General features: G+C 43.5%; 1 protein-coding gene across 1 annotated transcript; it reads left to right on the top strand.

Moving 5' to 3' along the window:
* Positions 1-102: 102 nt before the first annotated feature.
* Positions 103-16457, top strand: MCM8 (minichromosome maintenance 8 homologous recombination repair factor). The gene is made up of 18 exons (XM_058020399.1): positions 103-366; positions 549-623; positions 910-992; positions 1177-1326; positions 1651-1754; positions 2671-2869; positions 3564-3649; positions 4733-4884; positions 5721-5919; positions 6694-6724; positions 7589-7729; positions 9437-9578; positions 10174-10369; positions 10630-10843; positions 11465-11674; positions 12872-12948; positions 13907-14096; positions 15807-16457. Exons 1-18 carry the CDS (start codon positions 231-233, stop codon positions 15897-15899), a joined length of 2478 nt encoding a protein of 825 aa, XP_057876382.1. The 5' UTR covers positions 103-230; the 3' UTR covers positions 15900-16457.
* Positions 16458-16603: the final 146 nt, after the last annotated feature.

Raw genomic sequence — 16603 nt, forward strand, 5'->3', positions numbered from 1 at the left:
CGGCGGACGCGCCTGCGCAGTGCGGCAGCGCGGGAGGCGGGAGCCGGCGCTGAGGGCAGTGAGCGCCCGCCCGGGCCCGGCGCTGTCCGAGCCTTCCCCGCGGTGTGCTCGGGGAGAAAGGGCCTGCCTGCCGCCCGGTGCCCTCTGGAAACAGCACCGGTTTCAATTAAGTGTCTTTTGGTGCAATTTGTTTCCTCAGTTCGGCTTGCTGTCGCGTCTGGCAGCGGGAGATGAGCAGGGAGCTCAGGGGCAGGGGATGCGCCCGGGGCAGAGGCTTCCAGGGATGGCGAGGAGGATGGCGAGGAGGAGGAGGAGGATGGCGAGGCAGAGCACAGAAGGGAGAGCCCAAAAGGATGCCCGAACCTGGTGAGCCAGCCCCTGTGCTTCTGCTTTCTGAAGCCATAATGTTCTTATTCTCCTAACGCACTGTGCTAGGCAATTACAGCTCCTTGTCTCCGGGGTCAAAAGAATCACTGAGAATAAAACTTGCAAAATTTCACTATCCGTATTCTTTCAATCCACATTTTTTATTTTTCTTCTTCCCTCAGCAAAATCTCGCCTAGTCCAATCAACGATGGACCAATTTATTCCCTATAAGGGCTGGAAACTTTATTTCTCTGAAGGTATTTTAAAACCTATTTTTCTAGAATTTATTACACATAGCGTTAGTAGAGTTACGAGTTCAAAAAAGAACAACTAAAATTTCATCTATGAAAACATAAATGCCATAAAGACTTCACTCTTGTGATATGCTGTAACCTTTGTGATCATTACTGGGATCTTGTGAAGATCTATCACCTTCTGTAGTTTTGCGGTGCAGAAAAACAATGGAAGAAAAATTACCTGTTTATGTATTTTGTGAAGTGGAAAGAATTATTTCTGTGACTAACGTGGTGTGTTTCTAACTAGTTTACAATGACAAGTCTCCTTTTGTCCAGAAGACTCAAGCCTTTGAAAAGTTTTTCATGCAGCGCATTGAGCTTTATGACAAGGTAAAAAACAAAGCCAAACATATCCCACTCCAACAACCTGTTGTTGATACAAGAACATTACAGGTTTTTAGTGGTTTTTCCCCATCAAAAGTAACCTCCATCAGAGACCTGAAACATTTAGGACATAATTTGGGTGTTTCACTTCTAATTTGAAGTGTATTTTGTCATTTATGGTGTTTCCCAGGATGAAATAGAAAGAAAAGGAAGCATTCTCGTGGATTATAAGGAGCTGATCCAGGACAGAGAGCTGACTAAATCAATACCAAATATATCTGCTGAACTCAGGGACATGCCTCAGAAAATACTGCAGTGTATGGGTCTGGCAATTCATCAGGTAAACACTGATACATGGAAGCAGAACCCTCACAACAAAAAAGAACCAGTGACACTTAGAGGCCATTATGTTATAAACCCCACATCCCTGTGTTTCTCTTTCTTAGGGCAAATTACTCTTTGTTTAAAACTCAAGTGTTTCCATCTCTCCTCTTCCTGTATGACCCACAAAATCACATTTTGAAGTTGCCTTGGTCTTGGTGCATTTTTCTTATTCATCATTGGAGCAGTTGACTAAAACTGAATGTAGTTCTATCACCTGTGTCTCTCCCTGTTGGGAGTTCTGATTCCTGTGGGTGTCTGTGTCCCCTCCTGTCCCCTGCAGGTGCTCACCAAGGACCTGGAGAGGCACGCAGCAGAGCTGCAGGTGCAGGAGGGATTGCCCCTGCAGGGGGAGCCTGTCATAAACGTGCCTCTCATCCATGCCAGGTAAGAGGGGCTGGTACTTCTTTTCCAGGGAAAAGCTGTTTCCTTCCTGGCTAATCCTTGCCAGTGTCCATGCATGGCTTGCATGTTTAAGGGAAAACTGGGCTCTGTGAAGCTTTTTCCAGGAGAACATTCTACATTCTGCTTTTTCTCTTCACTGTCACCTCATGTCCTTGTGAAAAAAAAAAGTGAAGTGAAACCTCCTTTTAAACTGAACAAACAGCTTGAACTAGAAAAGCTTGTAAGTAGAGAAGTGGCTTATAAGCAGAACAATTATTCTATAAATAGAATTGTATTGATAAAAGCAGAATTATTTAAAATTTAAAATTTTAAATAATTATTATTTAAATTATTTAATTATTATTTAAATTATTTAAAATTTCTGTTGACTGGAGAAGTTTTTAATGAAACAAGTCCTTAGAACGTTTTTTCTTTATCAGAAGTAATGGCATCTCACACTTCAAGGGTCTGAGGGAACTGGGTGTGTTCTATTAGCGTTCAAATTACCTTTTAAAAATTATTTTCTTTTTTATTATTGTTTTTAATTCCCTGCTGGTGGTGGCAGAGCCATAATAAAACTTTGATCCTTCTGTGTCACAAATCTAAGTTCCAGGCTTTATCTGAAACTATGGAAAGAGACCCTTATGGATGATCTTAAATGTATTGCTAGGCCAGAGGTGTCACTGGATAAACAAACTGTACTGTTTGAGGCTGTTGAGGTCAATTCATGTGAGAATATTGAATATTCTGCTGCTTTCTAGAGCAAGAATCAAAAACTGTACCGTGGATTCACCAAAAAAATACTTCTAAGTGGTTTTTTCTGGATTTTACCCTATTTAATTGGGAGTAGGATGTTTTTGTCTGTGTTTGGATGGGTTTGGGGGTTATTTTTGTCCTCATTTTCTGTGTGCTAATGCAGGGTGTACAACTATGAGCCTCTGACCCAGCTGAAAAACGTGAGGGCCAACTGCTACGGCAAGTACATCGCCCTGCGTGGCACCGTGGTGAGGGTGAGCAACATCAAACCCCTGTGCACCAACCTGGCCTTCGTCTGTGCTGCCTGTGGGGACGTGCAGGCTGTTCCTCTCCCTGATGGCAAGTACACCCTTCCCACCAAGGTAAGCCCAAACCATGGAACTTTGGTGTGTTTTCACAAAAATCAGCACCGCAGGCGTTAAAAAAAAAAAGGGGGAAAAAAAAGTCTTTAAAGCTAGGTTAAATAACTGACACATTGAGAAATAATTAATTATACCTTGCAACTTTTCTTACTTCAGACCCTTGTTACTTATAAAAAAATATATGCTGCTGGAAGAGGATATGTGACCAAAAATAAACAGAAATTCCTTGAAACCTGAAAAACATATTATCTCTCCTAATTTCCATTTCACCAGTTGTGTTTAAAATGACTCACCTTGCTGTGGTGATTTTCTATGCTTACATTGTTTTTTTTGTTTAAAACTTTCTGTTTTAATTTATTTTATTATTTTTATTATCTGGACTTAAGAAGCCATTAGACATAAGACAGTGCCTGGTTATTCTCAAACCAATTCACTGGGGAGATCACACAGTTCTGCTGTGTTTGCTCTAACAGCTGTGAGTCAGAGTTCAGGTGTCTGTGCTTGATGGATCGTCATAATTATGTACATCCTAATTTGTAGCCCTAATTTAATTGTCTTTTTTCCTGGAGTGATGCTGAATGTTGTTGCTTTGTAGGGGTTTTTTTTTGGGTTTATTTTTTTTAATCAAATAAGACAATTTCACCCCAGGACTTTAAAAAAGGCTGGGAATAAGTCAGAATTCCTGTTGTTGCAGTGCCTTGTTCCCGAGTGCCGGGGCCGGTCCTTCACAGCTGACAGGAGCTCTCCTCTGACCACCACAGTGGACTGGCAGTCTGTCAAGTAAGCACAAAAATGTGATGTGACAGGACACTCAAGAAGTGACAGGATGGCTCCACCTGTGTTACAGTGTGTGATTTTAATAATCTTACTCTTTTGTAGCAAGCACTCTCCAACATTTGTATCACAAAGGAGTTGTTTTATCCAAGTGCTGGTATACTTTGTAACCTACCCTGTCGTAGTTTCCTGGAAAGTCCTTCTGTCCTTACCAAACTCTTGGAGAGATGCTCAGTTTTGCTTTTTGCTGCATTTCTCAATAATTTCTAATTGTATCTATGATTTCATGATTCCCTTTAACGAGCTGCAAGTCGGCTAGAAAAACCCTATTGGTCAGCTGTGCCACTTGACCTGAATAAGCTGGAAGTAAACTGGAGGGTTAAAAATCGTAGTTTAGAGTGATATTCATGTGAAAAGTCGTGCTGTTTTCAGCAGCTCCAGAGGGCGCTGTTCATCACAGCTTCTTCGGTAAAGCCTGGCTGGGCTTCCAGGGAATCTCAGAGCTCCAGGTGCAGAGCCAGAGCTGGAACTGTCACAGCCAGAGAGTCAACTGCTCTTCTCTTATGGTCTGAGAAATTCCTTGGGCTTTTGCAGGGTTGGAATACCTATTAAGAATTCATGGGGGCTGTAATGTGTGAGCTCCTAATTTTTTGTTCATATGGGTCTTTTTTATTTTATGTACTGTGTGTATTTCTACATGAACATGCTCATCAGTGATAGAAAATCTGCGTTTCAACTCGGAGTTCACAGCTACTGCATTTCTGGGCTTTATGTGTGGTTTATATCCATTCAGTGAAGTGTGACCTGAGGAATGCCCAGAGCTGCACTGGAGCTGTGTGCTGCTGCAGGGTGTGCAGCTGCCCTGGAGCTGTGTGCTGCTGCTGCTGCAGGGTGTGCAGCTGCACTGGAGCTGTGTGCTGCTGCTGCTGCTGCAGGGTGTGCAGCTGCCCTGGAGCTGTGTGCTGCTGCTGCTGCAGGGTGTGCAGCTGCACTGGAGCTGTGTGCTGCTGCTGCTGCAGGGTGTGCAGCTGCCCTGGAGCTGTGTGCTGCTGCTGCTGCAGGGTGTGCAGCTGCCCTGCTGTGTTGCAGGGTGCAGGAGCTCATGGAGGATGACCAGCGGGAGGCAGGACGGATCCCGCGCACCATCGAGTGTGAGCTGGTGCAGGATCTCGTGGACAGCTGTGTCCCAGGGGACATGGTCACTGTCACAGGCATAGTGAAGGTGGCAAGCACTGAGGAAGGTGAGTGCAGCATCTTCTTCCTACAGTGGAGTTTTGGTAGTGCTTACACAAGAACAACAGTCACTGCCCTTAATTGATGCCATAAGTAGATAAAGTGTAAATTTCTTTGGAAGTTACCAAACTTTTGCAATGAAGAGTTATTTTAGGGCATTATTTGCTTAGCATTTTCTCTTTAATATCTCCTTCAGACATTAGGAGAACTGTCATGCTGTTGTGAAGGAGAGTTAGCTTAGCTTAGTCTCCCTAGAGAAATTTTTAAACTCTTTTTTTTCCTTTTCTTTGCCAAAGTGAAGAAATAGCTGTGCACTGCTCTGAAAGAATGCATTGCAGATAACTGCAAGACTGTTTTACTCTGAGACTTCAGTCTCTGCTCAGTAATCAATCTGTGTAGAAAATGATTAATTATTAATTGATAATTACTGAGTAATTACTGTGCTACATGTTTAATGCTTCCACACCAGGCATCTTTTTTTTCCCCCAAAATATTGAATAGAAACATTTTATATTCAACTTTGCTTTGACAACAATAATATAATAATTTAAAATCCCTGGAAAAATTTATTTATTCTGGGACAAAATTCTCTCTAGACATGTATCCTCAGTTTCAGGAAAATATTTATTATGTACATAAGTGGAGGGAACTTAAAAGAACAAATGTAGCTAGAAACTTATTTTGCATCAATTTTACAAAATGCAGATGTACTTAAATATGAACATAACTGTACATGATATTTCTGAATTACTCTATGCCATTTGTAGATAATATGTAGATCATATTATAATAAAAAAATTGATAGGGAAAATGCTCCATCATCCTTTCTCAATTTTTCTAACAGGAGCTTCTAAAAGCAAGAATGACAAGTGTATATTCTTACTGTACATTGAGGCAAATTCTGTCAGCAACAGTAAAGGACAAAAACTGAAGAATTTTGATGATGGGACCTTTCAGAGATCATTCATGGAATTTTCCCTTAAAGACCTCTATGCCATCCAAGAAATTCAAGCTGAGGAAAATCTGTTCAAGCTGATTGTGAAGTAAGTTGTATCATATCTAGACTGGGTCTAGGGATAGACATGAATCAGTGTGACACCTTCATAGAAATGTGACAGCTCATCCTAAAGCTGTGAAATGTCTGAGCCTCATGTAATAGAAACCACAGAGATCTAAGGAACTGCAGTGGGCAAGGGACTTGGGAGGGAGGTACTGCAGTGAGAATGTTGGGACTTTGGGAGTGGTTTAGAGATTGAAGAAGTTGCCTGTGTTCTAGTTTAACCTTAGACAGAAAGCTCTGGGTAGAAAAACAATTAGTTAATTTTGTTCCTCACCATGTAAATTCAACTTACAAGTACCATTTTGTCCTCCAGTTTTCTACAGTAGAGGAAAGAGGTGCAAGAACTGAGCAGAGGGTGTGAAAGACCCTCGGTTCAGACTGAAAAGTACTCTTCTAGCTGGGATGGACCTCAGGCCCTCCCAGTGGAGTCAAAGAACACAAACCCAGCACTTTAAAAGGAGGGTTACAGGCAGTCACTTGATTAAGACAAGAGCAGGTGCAGATAGCCCTAGGAAGCTGGTTCTCCTTTGTCTTTGTGGGGACTTAAGTGAAAAGCTTTTCTTGTTTCAGTCATCTCTGGTTATGCAAAAATTTCAAGAAATTTCATGCTGCTGATTTCTGTTGGAAATTTACAACAGCTGCCCAAAAAAGTTTGATGTTTATTAAGGTGTTCTGTGATGAGAGAGAGGACAAGTGTTTATTTATAGCAATACATGATTTATCTTGCACTTATGTTACCCTGTGCTTTGCTTTCCAGCTCTCTTTGTCCTGCAATCTATGGCCATGAGGTAAATAATCTAAAAACTCTACTTTTAATTCCAGTTTGAAGAGTTTATGTCCCATCCAACTCCTAAAGGATTCACACAGCTTATCTGGGACAGGGGGAGGTGGCAGGGGCTGTTTTTACAGGTGACTGTTGTGATGTTTGTGAGGGTCCCCAGGACGAGGTGAGAGATGAGAATTTGACTCCAAGTTCTTAGAAGGCAGATTTATTATTTTATGATATTTTATATTATATGCTATATTATATTGTGCTATATTATATTATGCTATACTAAAACTATAATAAAGAAAGAGAAAAGATACATCAGAAGGCTTAACAAAAATGATTAATAAAAACCTGTGACTGACTCAGAGTCTGACACAGCTGGCTGTGATTGGCCATTATTAAAAAACAATTTCCATGGAACCACTCAAACATTCACCTGTTGGTAAAAATTGTCCAAGTCTCATTCCAAAGCAGCAAACACAGGAGCAGCAATCAGATAATTATTGTTTTCTTTCCTCTCTGAGGCTTCTCAGCTTCCCAGGAGAAAGTCCTGGGCAGAGAGGATTTTTCAGAAAGTATAATGGTGACAGACTGTGGCTCACAGTCTCTTTTGGTGTCAGGGAGTGGCAGCCTTACACCCCTAAGTTCAGAGCTCCAGAAGGCAAGGTCATTGCAGGCAGTTCTGGGGAGCTGTAAGTGCTGGTCACCAGGAAGGAACAGAATGGAATGGAATGGAATGGAATGGAATGGAATGGAATGGAATGGAATGGAATGGAATGGAATGGAATGGAATGGAATGGAATGGAATGGAATGGAATGGAATGGAATGGAATGGAATGGAATGGAATGGAATGCTTACCAGTGTTGGCCTCTACCACAACAGATTGTGAAGGCAGGGTTGGCCCTGGCCTTGTTTGGAGGATGTCAGAAGTTTGTGGATGACAAGAACAGAATCCCAGTGCGAGGAGATCCACATGTTCTGGTTGTTGGAGATCCAGGATTAGGAAAAAGTCAGATGTTGCAAGTATGGTTTCCTTTATTACTGTGTTCTGTTTTCCTCTATTTCCTTGTTATCTTGACTTGCAGCCATGGGAGGATAACTGTGCTGAGACCAAAGGGTTGACTGAGCCTGGCTGGAGCTGTCTTTTCATGTGGGATGCCTCAAGTACAGGAGACTACCAAAGGGCTCTCCTATCCAGGAGGACAAGGACAAGGACACCAAAGCAGGTGTCCTTGTCTGTAGATTTTCATGTTTTTCTCTTTTCTGATTTATGCTGATTTATGCTGATTTATGCCTGGACATAGCTCAGGGATGCCACTTGCTCGGTTTCTCGGCCGTTTCAAAGACCTGGAATTCTCAGAGTGGCCTTGGACAGCCCGCGCTTCAAAGGACGAGGAGAGACTTCTGATCTTGTTTCGGTCTTGGTGTTTATTAATTGTTTATCTAAAAGATTTTCTTTCAGCCCGACAGAGGTCTGCACAGCAAGTCAGCCATGGGCACACTCCACAGCCTCCGGGGCGGTCACTTATCTTTATACCCGAAGTTACGTGTACAATATTTATAATTTTTCCCCAATACCTTCTACCCTTATTAATCGGTGCACTTCTAGTAAAGACCAATCCCAAAGTGCCACCATCACCACAGAAGATGGAGGCCAAGAAGAAGAAGAAGAAGGACAGGACACGCCCCAATTCCTCCATCTTACTTCTCTAGACCCCCCTGTACAGAAATCCTAAACCCTGTGTTTTACACTCTAATTAACTTATCCCTTCACCATTCACCCCAGTGAAATCCTCCCAGTCCTCATACAGGTGTCATCTCCTGTGTAGGATCAAAGTCCTGCCACCAGACACTTCTGGCAACATTCCAGGACTCCCGAGCCCCCCAAGGGTGGTCTCGGTCACTCTGCACCTTCATCCTGAGGTGCTGAGATCCCACACTTGTCAGGCCCATGGGCTTTCAAGGACAGGCTTACAGGCTTGCTGTCCTGCCCTTACACAGTTCTTGTCACCAACCCTTTTCCCCAGTGAGGAGCTTCACTCCTTCCTGTCTTCATGTAGCTGGTCCATTGTGAAATGAAGTAATTCATCTTTGAACAAATGCAACTTCAGATACTCTGTGACTCTCCTCCTGAGATGTTTACTTCCATTCCTTACCTTATTTCCATGTTGCTAGCACAGATCTTTGTGGGAAAGGGACCTGATGCTGTGTTTGGGTTTTGATTTCAGGTATTTCTGCATGACTATGACAATTAGTAATAGATTTTTTTTCCTTAAACTGAGTGATTTTTAAATTCCATGTCTATTTCCATGGTTACTGTGAAGTGCAAGAGGGACAGAATTCACCTAGAACTTCTTTAAAAAGTCCTTCTAACATGGACCTGTTGCATTAGGATATGATTTGCACTTAGCCAAGGTGATGGATTTACATGCAAGCATCTTAACAAACAAAATTTTGAAATTATTCTTTTGTTCAATGAGGACTCTCCAGCATAGAGTAACTGATTTGTTTTTTCACATTGTTAGTTAAAAAAGAATACCATCCAAGAAAAGTTACTCCTACTGCTTTGCAGAATTATGTGGCTTGGAGTTGCAAGGAGTTAGAGCTTTACTGTTGGGTCATATTCAGTGAAAAGAAACAAATTTGGGGTTACTTTTAATTGTTTTTCTAAAATGAGGCTTATGAAATTCTTCACTTTGGAGAATGAAAAAGTATTTGTTTCTCTTCTAGGCTGTGTGTAACATTGCTCCTCGAGGTGTGTATGTTTGTGGTAATACTTCCACCAGCTCTGGCCTGACTGTTACACTCTCCAGAGATGGCACTTCGGGAGATTTTGCCTTGGAAGCTGGTGCCCTAGTGCTTGGAGATCAAGGTAATGCATGGAATGCACAGATTCTGTGTGGCCATGTGTAAGGGGCAGGAGAGTGTGTGCTGCTGAGTCTCAGCTGAGCCAAAGTGCTCACTTAACTGTGGGCTAGAAATGTCTGTTTGAAGTATGATACCATGGGAAGTTCTGAGCTTCTCCAGTGGCTTCTCTGGGGGCAATTCCTGCTTTCCTAGAGTGTAGGGAATCTTCAGTTCTCCAGTTCATATACCAGACTTCTTACTGTGTCAAAGAACTAGGATTTTTTTTGTTCAGGGCTCCGTCTTGATATCAGCTGCTGGACTTTTACTGGTTTTGAAAAAGGACTCACTTAGGAGATATGGTGTCTATTTTAAAAAGCTTGTTTCATCATCTTAGTGAATCACCAAAATGCTGCATCCCCAAGTCAGGCTGAGTTCATTGTGTTTGGTTGCATTACCATGGAATGAAAAAAAAGCTGGCAGAAATGGAGATTTTCCAATGTCTCCTGCAGTCCCTGGGGTTCTAAGTTGGATTTCTGATGTGTCACTAGATTGTAGGACACGCTTGTCCTTCAGTTAATGTGTTGTCTGATAAGTCTTTGTCCTGTTTTAATTGCTTCCAGGCATTTGTGGAATAGATGAATTTGATAAGATGGGAAACCAGCACCAGGCTTTGTTGGAAGCCATGGAGCAGCAGAGCATCAGCCTGGCCAAGGCTGGCATTGTTTGCAGTCTGCCAGCTCGGACATCCATTGTTGCTGCAGCAAACCCCGTTGGAGGACATTATAACAAGGCCAAAACAGTGTCTGAGAACCTAAAGTGAGCCCTTTCTGAAATGCTGCTTTTGTAATTCACATTCAGGAGTAGAAGCTTCTGATGGTCTTGTAGCTTGTGTACAATTGCTTTCTAGAATTTTGGAGTGTGCACACAAACTTTAATAATCTTTAGTGGCTTTTGAGAGAGAAATTCCTGTTGTACTTTATCCTGAATGAGCAGGACAGGATCTTTTACCTGTGTTTGAAGTGGAACAGAGTTGCTATAATTTTTCCACTACTCCAAGTTCCTTGTGTTTCCTCCAGGATGGGGAGTGCTCTGCTGTCAAGGTTTGATCTGGTGTTCATCCTGCTGGACACACCCAACGAGGACCACGACCACCTGCTGTCGGAGCACGTGATGGCCATGCGGGCCGGCCGGCGCGCCGCCGCCGCCAGCGCCCTGGTGACACGGGCCAGCTCCCAGGAGCACTCTGTCCTCCAGGCCACCTCGGACCGACCCCTGCTCGAGAGGCTCAAGGTGAGACCTGGCCTGGGGCTGCTGCTCTAAGGCCAATTTGCTGTGTTGGGTTTCAGTAAGGAGCTACAGAAGTGGGCTGGGTGTAATAATTTGGTGCAACATGATCTGTGATGGAGTGTTGAAGCAAATCCTTGGGCTTCTGCAACACCATGGATTTAGGAAGTATAGGAGAGGAAGCATGTTTCTCATTAGACTTCAATGATGGCTTTGAGAACTGATATTGTCAAATGCCAGGTCTTGGGACAATACTCCTACTGGAGGTAAACCCATGCGCTTTTGGAAACAGGATATCAGCAGTGATGGTTTAGTCTTCTCTGGAGCCGTGGGAATTGGGATTTTCTCTTTTTGAGAAGAGATTTAACTTTATAACAAATTCTATTTGGCACTTCCTACAATTGCAGATGAGAACCCTTGGCTGCTTTTCCTGAAATGGCCAAGTGTGTGTGTTTACATGTCCGAGTGTAGCATGGGGACTTGAAGTACACCATTCATATACACAGCACCAAAGCCCTTATAGTGATGACTTCACCAGATAAAGCATAAAGATGATGATTTGATATTAAAATTTTTATTGTATAGAATTCTGACAGACAGAAATCTAACTCTTTGTAATGGTGTTAGATCTCAACAGGAGAAAACTTTGATGCCATTCCCCATCAGCTGCTGAGGAAGTACGTGGGGTACGCTCGGCAGTACGTGCACCCCAGCTTGTCTCCAGAGGCTGCACAAGTCCTCCAGGAATTCTACCTGGAGCTCCGGAAACAGAACCAAGGGGCAGACAGCACCCCCATCACCACGAGGCAGCTGGAGTCCCTGATTCGCCTGACAGAGGTAAATGCAAGCTGGAATGCTTGAGGGATTGAGAGCAAAGAGATTATTCCTGAGGTACTACCCAAATCCTACCATTTTTTACAGCTTATTCACCACTATGCTTTCTCTGTTTGGTTAAAAAAAAAAAAAAAAGTGAGAATGCATCAGATTTAGAAGGGTATTAGAATAAGATCCCAATATTAACAGGTAGATTGTGCCTGGGCTAGTCTGACCCTTGCTGCTGGGCCAAAGGCGGCAACTGTGGTGTTTCAGTTGCAGCTGCAGTGTTGCAGCTGGGCCCTGACACAAGTCCAGGCTTGTAGAAACTCAGTTTACCTCAGGGGAAGAGGCTTCAGGCGATGGTGAAGAGAAAGGAGACAGATTCTGTCGGAGGGTTGATATCCAGAGTTTTATTCCATGGTCACAGACGTCTGAATCTTAGGTAACAGCTCCAACAGAATCCTGAGCACATGGTTCTGGCTCAATTTAAGCCCAGGGACAGGGGGAGGGGAAGGGACAGGTGAGCACCAACCAGGTGGGAGGAGGAGGGTCTCAGGGGACAAGGGACACATAGACAGGCCAATGACCCCCAGGCCTGAGGGGCATCCTTTGAACTTGACCAACCACACGATGCCCTTGCTGGAATGTTGAAACTGATTGACAGCCCAGCAGGGGGCGAGGGGGAAGGGGAAGAGAGGTATTGCCACACCTGGGAAGGGGCTGGGAAGTTTAAAACAGGAAATTGCAAACACTGCAAAAGAAGGGCTTAAGAGCTGCTGTTCCTTAAAACTTCTTATAAAGCAAAACACCCTTGAGGAGGTGGGAAGAGAGTCTATCACATTCCCCAAAAGGAGAAAAAAGCAGGTGCAGGCAGGAGCAACTGCTGCTCACCTTGAACCTAGACTGCTTCTCTTTTCCCTAACACTGCCTTAACAGCACTATCTGTGATCTGCTGCTTCACAAGGCTACTCTGATGAAAAGCAAATAAACTCCAAGCCACAGCCTAAAAGTTCAAGTATGCAGGAGGACACAGTGGCACACTAACAAAAAATAGAAAAATCTTCCTCTAATCCCATATGCTTAGGTTCTGTCTCTGCTTAGGTTCTATCTCTGCTCCTAAAATTTGTGCTTGTAGCCCTTGTAGAGTGATTGTAGCCCTTTTTCATATCAGTTATGATATATCTTAAACCTTTGTGGGATATTTTTTTCTGTTTTAAGGCACGATCAAGGCTGGAATTAAGAGAGAAGTCTACCAAGGAAGATGCTGAGGATGTAATAGAGATAATGAAATACAGGTAGTAGAAAATACTGTTTTAAAGATAAATAAGGCATCACAGTGCTATTCATTTGAAACTTAATTCCTTTACATATTCAAACACAATGAAGAAATCACTTTATCAGGCTTAGAACCATGATACTTCCTGAAGGGAGGTTGTAGACAGATGGGGGTCGGTCTCTTCCACAGGGGGGCTGATGGTGTGATCTCTGGTAGGTGAAGAGTTTGGCAAGGAAATTCACCTGTTCTTAGCCCACTTCATTTCACTGAGTTCTTTCAAATGGTTTATGTTGCTTTACATCAGGTAAGATGTCATTCTCCAGTTTGGTATTTTTGTCTTTATTTTCCCAGATCAAGAGGACACAATCTCAAGCTGTGTCAGGGAAGGTATAGGTTGGATATTAGGAAAAAGTTTTTCACCAAAAGAACAATAAAGTACTGGAGTGCTCTTCCCAGGGAGGTGGTAGAATCACCATCTCTGGATGTGTTTAAAAAAAGACTGGATATGGCACTTGAGATGCTAGGGCACAGGTTGGACTCAGTGACCTTAGAGGTCTCTCCCAACCTCATGATTATGTGATACTACATTATTTTGTGATTCTGTGATACTACTATTTGGATTTGTTAGCTGCTCCTTAAAAGCTGCCAGCAGCTCTAAGTCAAATACAATTGCTTAGGCTTGTGAGTTGTGGGGTCACAGTGGTTCTGCCTGTCTGGGCACAGTAATGCACACGTGAGGCTCTGCTGAAGAGTTTTTGTCCCCTGTGAGTTCTCTCTGGTACAGGTGAACAATTAAAAGTTCAAGAGTGATTTGGATGAATGCTTAGTCTAAGTTCCCTAGAGAGTGACCTGACAGGGGGTAGTTTTCTGTGTGGCTTCTGAAATTTCTCAAGCATCACATTTTGGGAATCAAATCGACATATGTTTGCTTTTCTGTCTTGCTGAGAGTTTGATCTCTTTTTGTAACCTGTTTGTAGCATGCTGGGCACTTACTCGGACGAGTTTGGGAAGCTGGACTTCGAGCGCTCCCAGCACGGCTCTGGGATGAGCAATCGCTCGCAGGCCAAGAGATTCGTGTCTGCCCTGAGCAGCGTGGCAGAGAGAACCTACAACAACCTCTTCGACCTGCAGCAGCTGCGCCACATCGCCGGCCAGCTGCAGCTGCGGGTGAGCGCCCCCTGCAGCAGCCACACACTGCCAGGCCACCCTCGGTAGTGCTGCCAAAGGCACAGGGGCAGAGGCACCTCTGCTGCCTCTTTGCAATGGCAGACATAACCAGTGTGCTGCTGTTGGGCTGAGCAGAGCTCCTCAAGTGTCTGTGAGCTCCACTGACCCCACAGCTGTTTGCAACAGCAGCTCCTTGCACTGGTAAGGGCTGATCCCACTGATGAGGCTGGCTCTGAGCAAGATCCTGGTTTGATCTGTGAAAGGCAGTGGTGCTTTCAATGCTGCACTCCTTCTGCCTCCCCAGAGGACACGCCTGTTTAGTTTAGACTTGTGGTGTCTGTGCTCTATTTCAGCAGTGCAATGATGTTTCTGCATCACCTCCTCTGGACGAAATATGCCTTTAGATTTTCATTCCTGCTCAGACATCCTGAAGTTGTATGTTGAAAGGATCATCTAGGACATGTGGCCACAAATGTATTCTGCCCTGTAATTGATTTGCATTCTGTACTTGTGGGGGCTTCAGCCAAACAGAACTATTGATAGCTAACTGTATATTTGCTCCACTTATTGAAGTTATTTTAACTAACTCTAATTCTCCCTTCATATATAGAATATTTTTGCCCACCCAGGGATACCATTTCTTGCTGTTTGTTTGGGGGATCCATGGGGAGTCCCCAGGGGCCCCCTAAGCTGTGTGTTGGCTGGCAGCAGCAGGCAGGCAAGGAGACTCCACACAGCTTCTGAGGGTGCTGATTAGATGAGGATTTATTGGGGGTCCCAGCCCTGGGAGCAGCACAGTTTCTGAGGGAGAAAGGGGGAAAGGGGGAGAGAGGGAGAGCCTAGGGAGAAAAGGGGCCAAGAGCTTCTCATCTCTTGCAGAACTTTACAGGGAGATTCAAAGTGGGTGCAGAATAAGACTTGGGCCAATGGGATTACACATACATGAAACTTCAGGAGAGAATCCCAGGCTTGGAATAAACTGTACGTTTTTGAGGGGTGAGACAGAGCATACCATTTAACTAAAATGTAACACCACACATCACCTCCTCTGGGTTATTTATGCCTTTCAGGTTTTCATTCCTGCTTCAGACATCCTGAAGTTGCATGTTGAAAGGAACATCATCTAGGACACGTGGCCACAAATGTAATTGATTTGCATTCTGTACTCCTGAGGGCTTCAGCCAAACAGAACTATTGATAGCTAACTGTACTTTTTGCTCCATTGACTACTTATTGAAGTTAATTTAACTTCAAGAAGTACTTATAAGTGCACTTATTTAATTAACTTCACTAAGACTACTTATTGAAGTTAATTTAATTAACTCTAATTCTCCCTTCTTATATAAACTACTTTTGCCCATTCAAAGTTCTATACCTGGAAATCAGGGAGACTTGTAGAAATCATGCATTTGTGGTAGATACTTCTGTTTCAGAACTGGAATTTACACATATGTAGCTGCACCCTTTCTTCATGTCATAGAGGAGAGACTGCTGCTTCTGTGTAACACTGCAGTAAAACCAGTGTGTAACTAAAGCAGCAGACAGGGGGGCTGATGGTGTGAGATCTCTGGTAGGTGAACAGTTTGCCAAGGAAATTCACCTATTTTTAGCCCACTTCATTTCACTGAGTTCTTTCAAATGATCTATGTTGCTTTACATCAGGTAAGATGTCATTCTCCAATTTGGTATTTTTGTCTTTTTTTTTCCCAGGTATCTGATTTTGAAAGCTTTATTGGATCCCTGAATGATCAGGGTTATCTTTTGAAGAAAGGTTCAAGAGTTTATCAGCTCCAGACCATGTGAGAGGAGTCACTGTGATGGACTTCCTTGGGATGATTGTCCCCTTGCACTGCTGACCTGGAGCAGGGAGGCACACCCTGAGCTGAGCTGCGCCTGCCACAGCGCTGGGGTTTGCTGGGCTGGAGATTCCCCTGCAGAAAATGAAACTGGAGAGCTGCAACAGGACAAACTGGCACATGGTACTGCTGCCTGGCTCATCCTGCAGCTCTCTGTTCCAAATGGGACCTCATCATCCCCCAGGAGTGGAAGGTTATTCTGTTACAGTGCCATAAGGGACTTCACTTATGAAAGAGATGCTGCACCCACAAATTCCAGCCCAGGAATCTTCCATGAGAGGATGGTATGAGCTGTACTTTCAGCATTGTGGTTCATTTAAAGTCTAGAAATGTTTCCAGTAGGTTCTGACAACACTGTTTGATAGCTGTTACCAAATGACACTTTACTGAATCTGACTTGATTTTCTGCTTTGAAACATGGTCTTTGAAGCCAAGGTTTTATTTAAAAGTCTGATTTAAGAAAATATCCTTATTACAATATTTAATTTGTAAAGCAGGGATTGGATTTTGACTTCCATTAAACTTTATATATGAGAAATATGACTTGTTCAAGGCTGTTTAATGGCCTTTACAGGATCTGTAACACCAACAGGTTCTGTTTGTTTCTGTGTAACTGTTCCTGACACAGAACCATGTGTGTTCAGCAGGGGT

The sequence above is a fragment of the Melospiza georgiana genome, chromosome 3 (assembly GCF_028018845.1).
Source record: "Melospiza georgiana isolate bMelGeo1 chromosome 3, bMelGeo1.pri, whole genome shotgun sequence".
In the NCBI taxonomy this organism is placed as follows: Eukaryota; Metazoa; Chordata; class Aves; order Passeriformes; family Passerellidae; genus Melospiza; species Melospiza georgiana.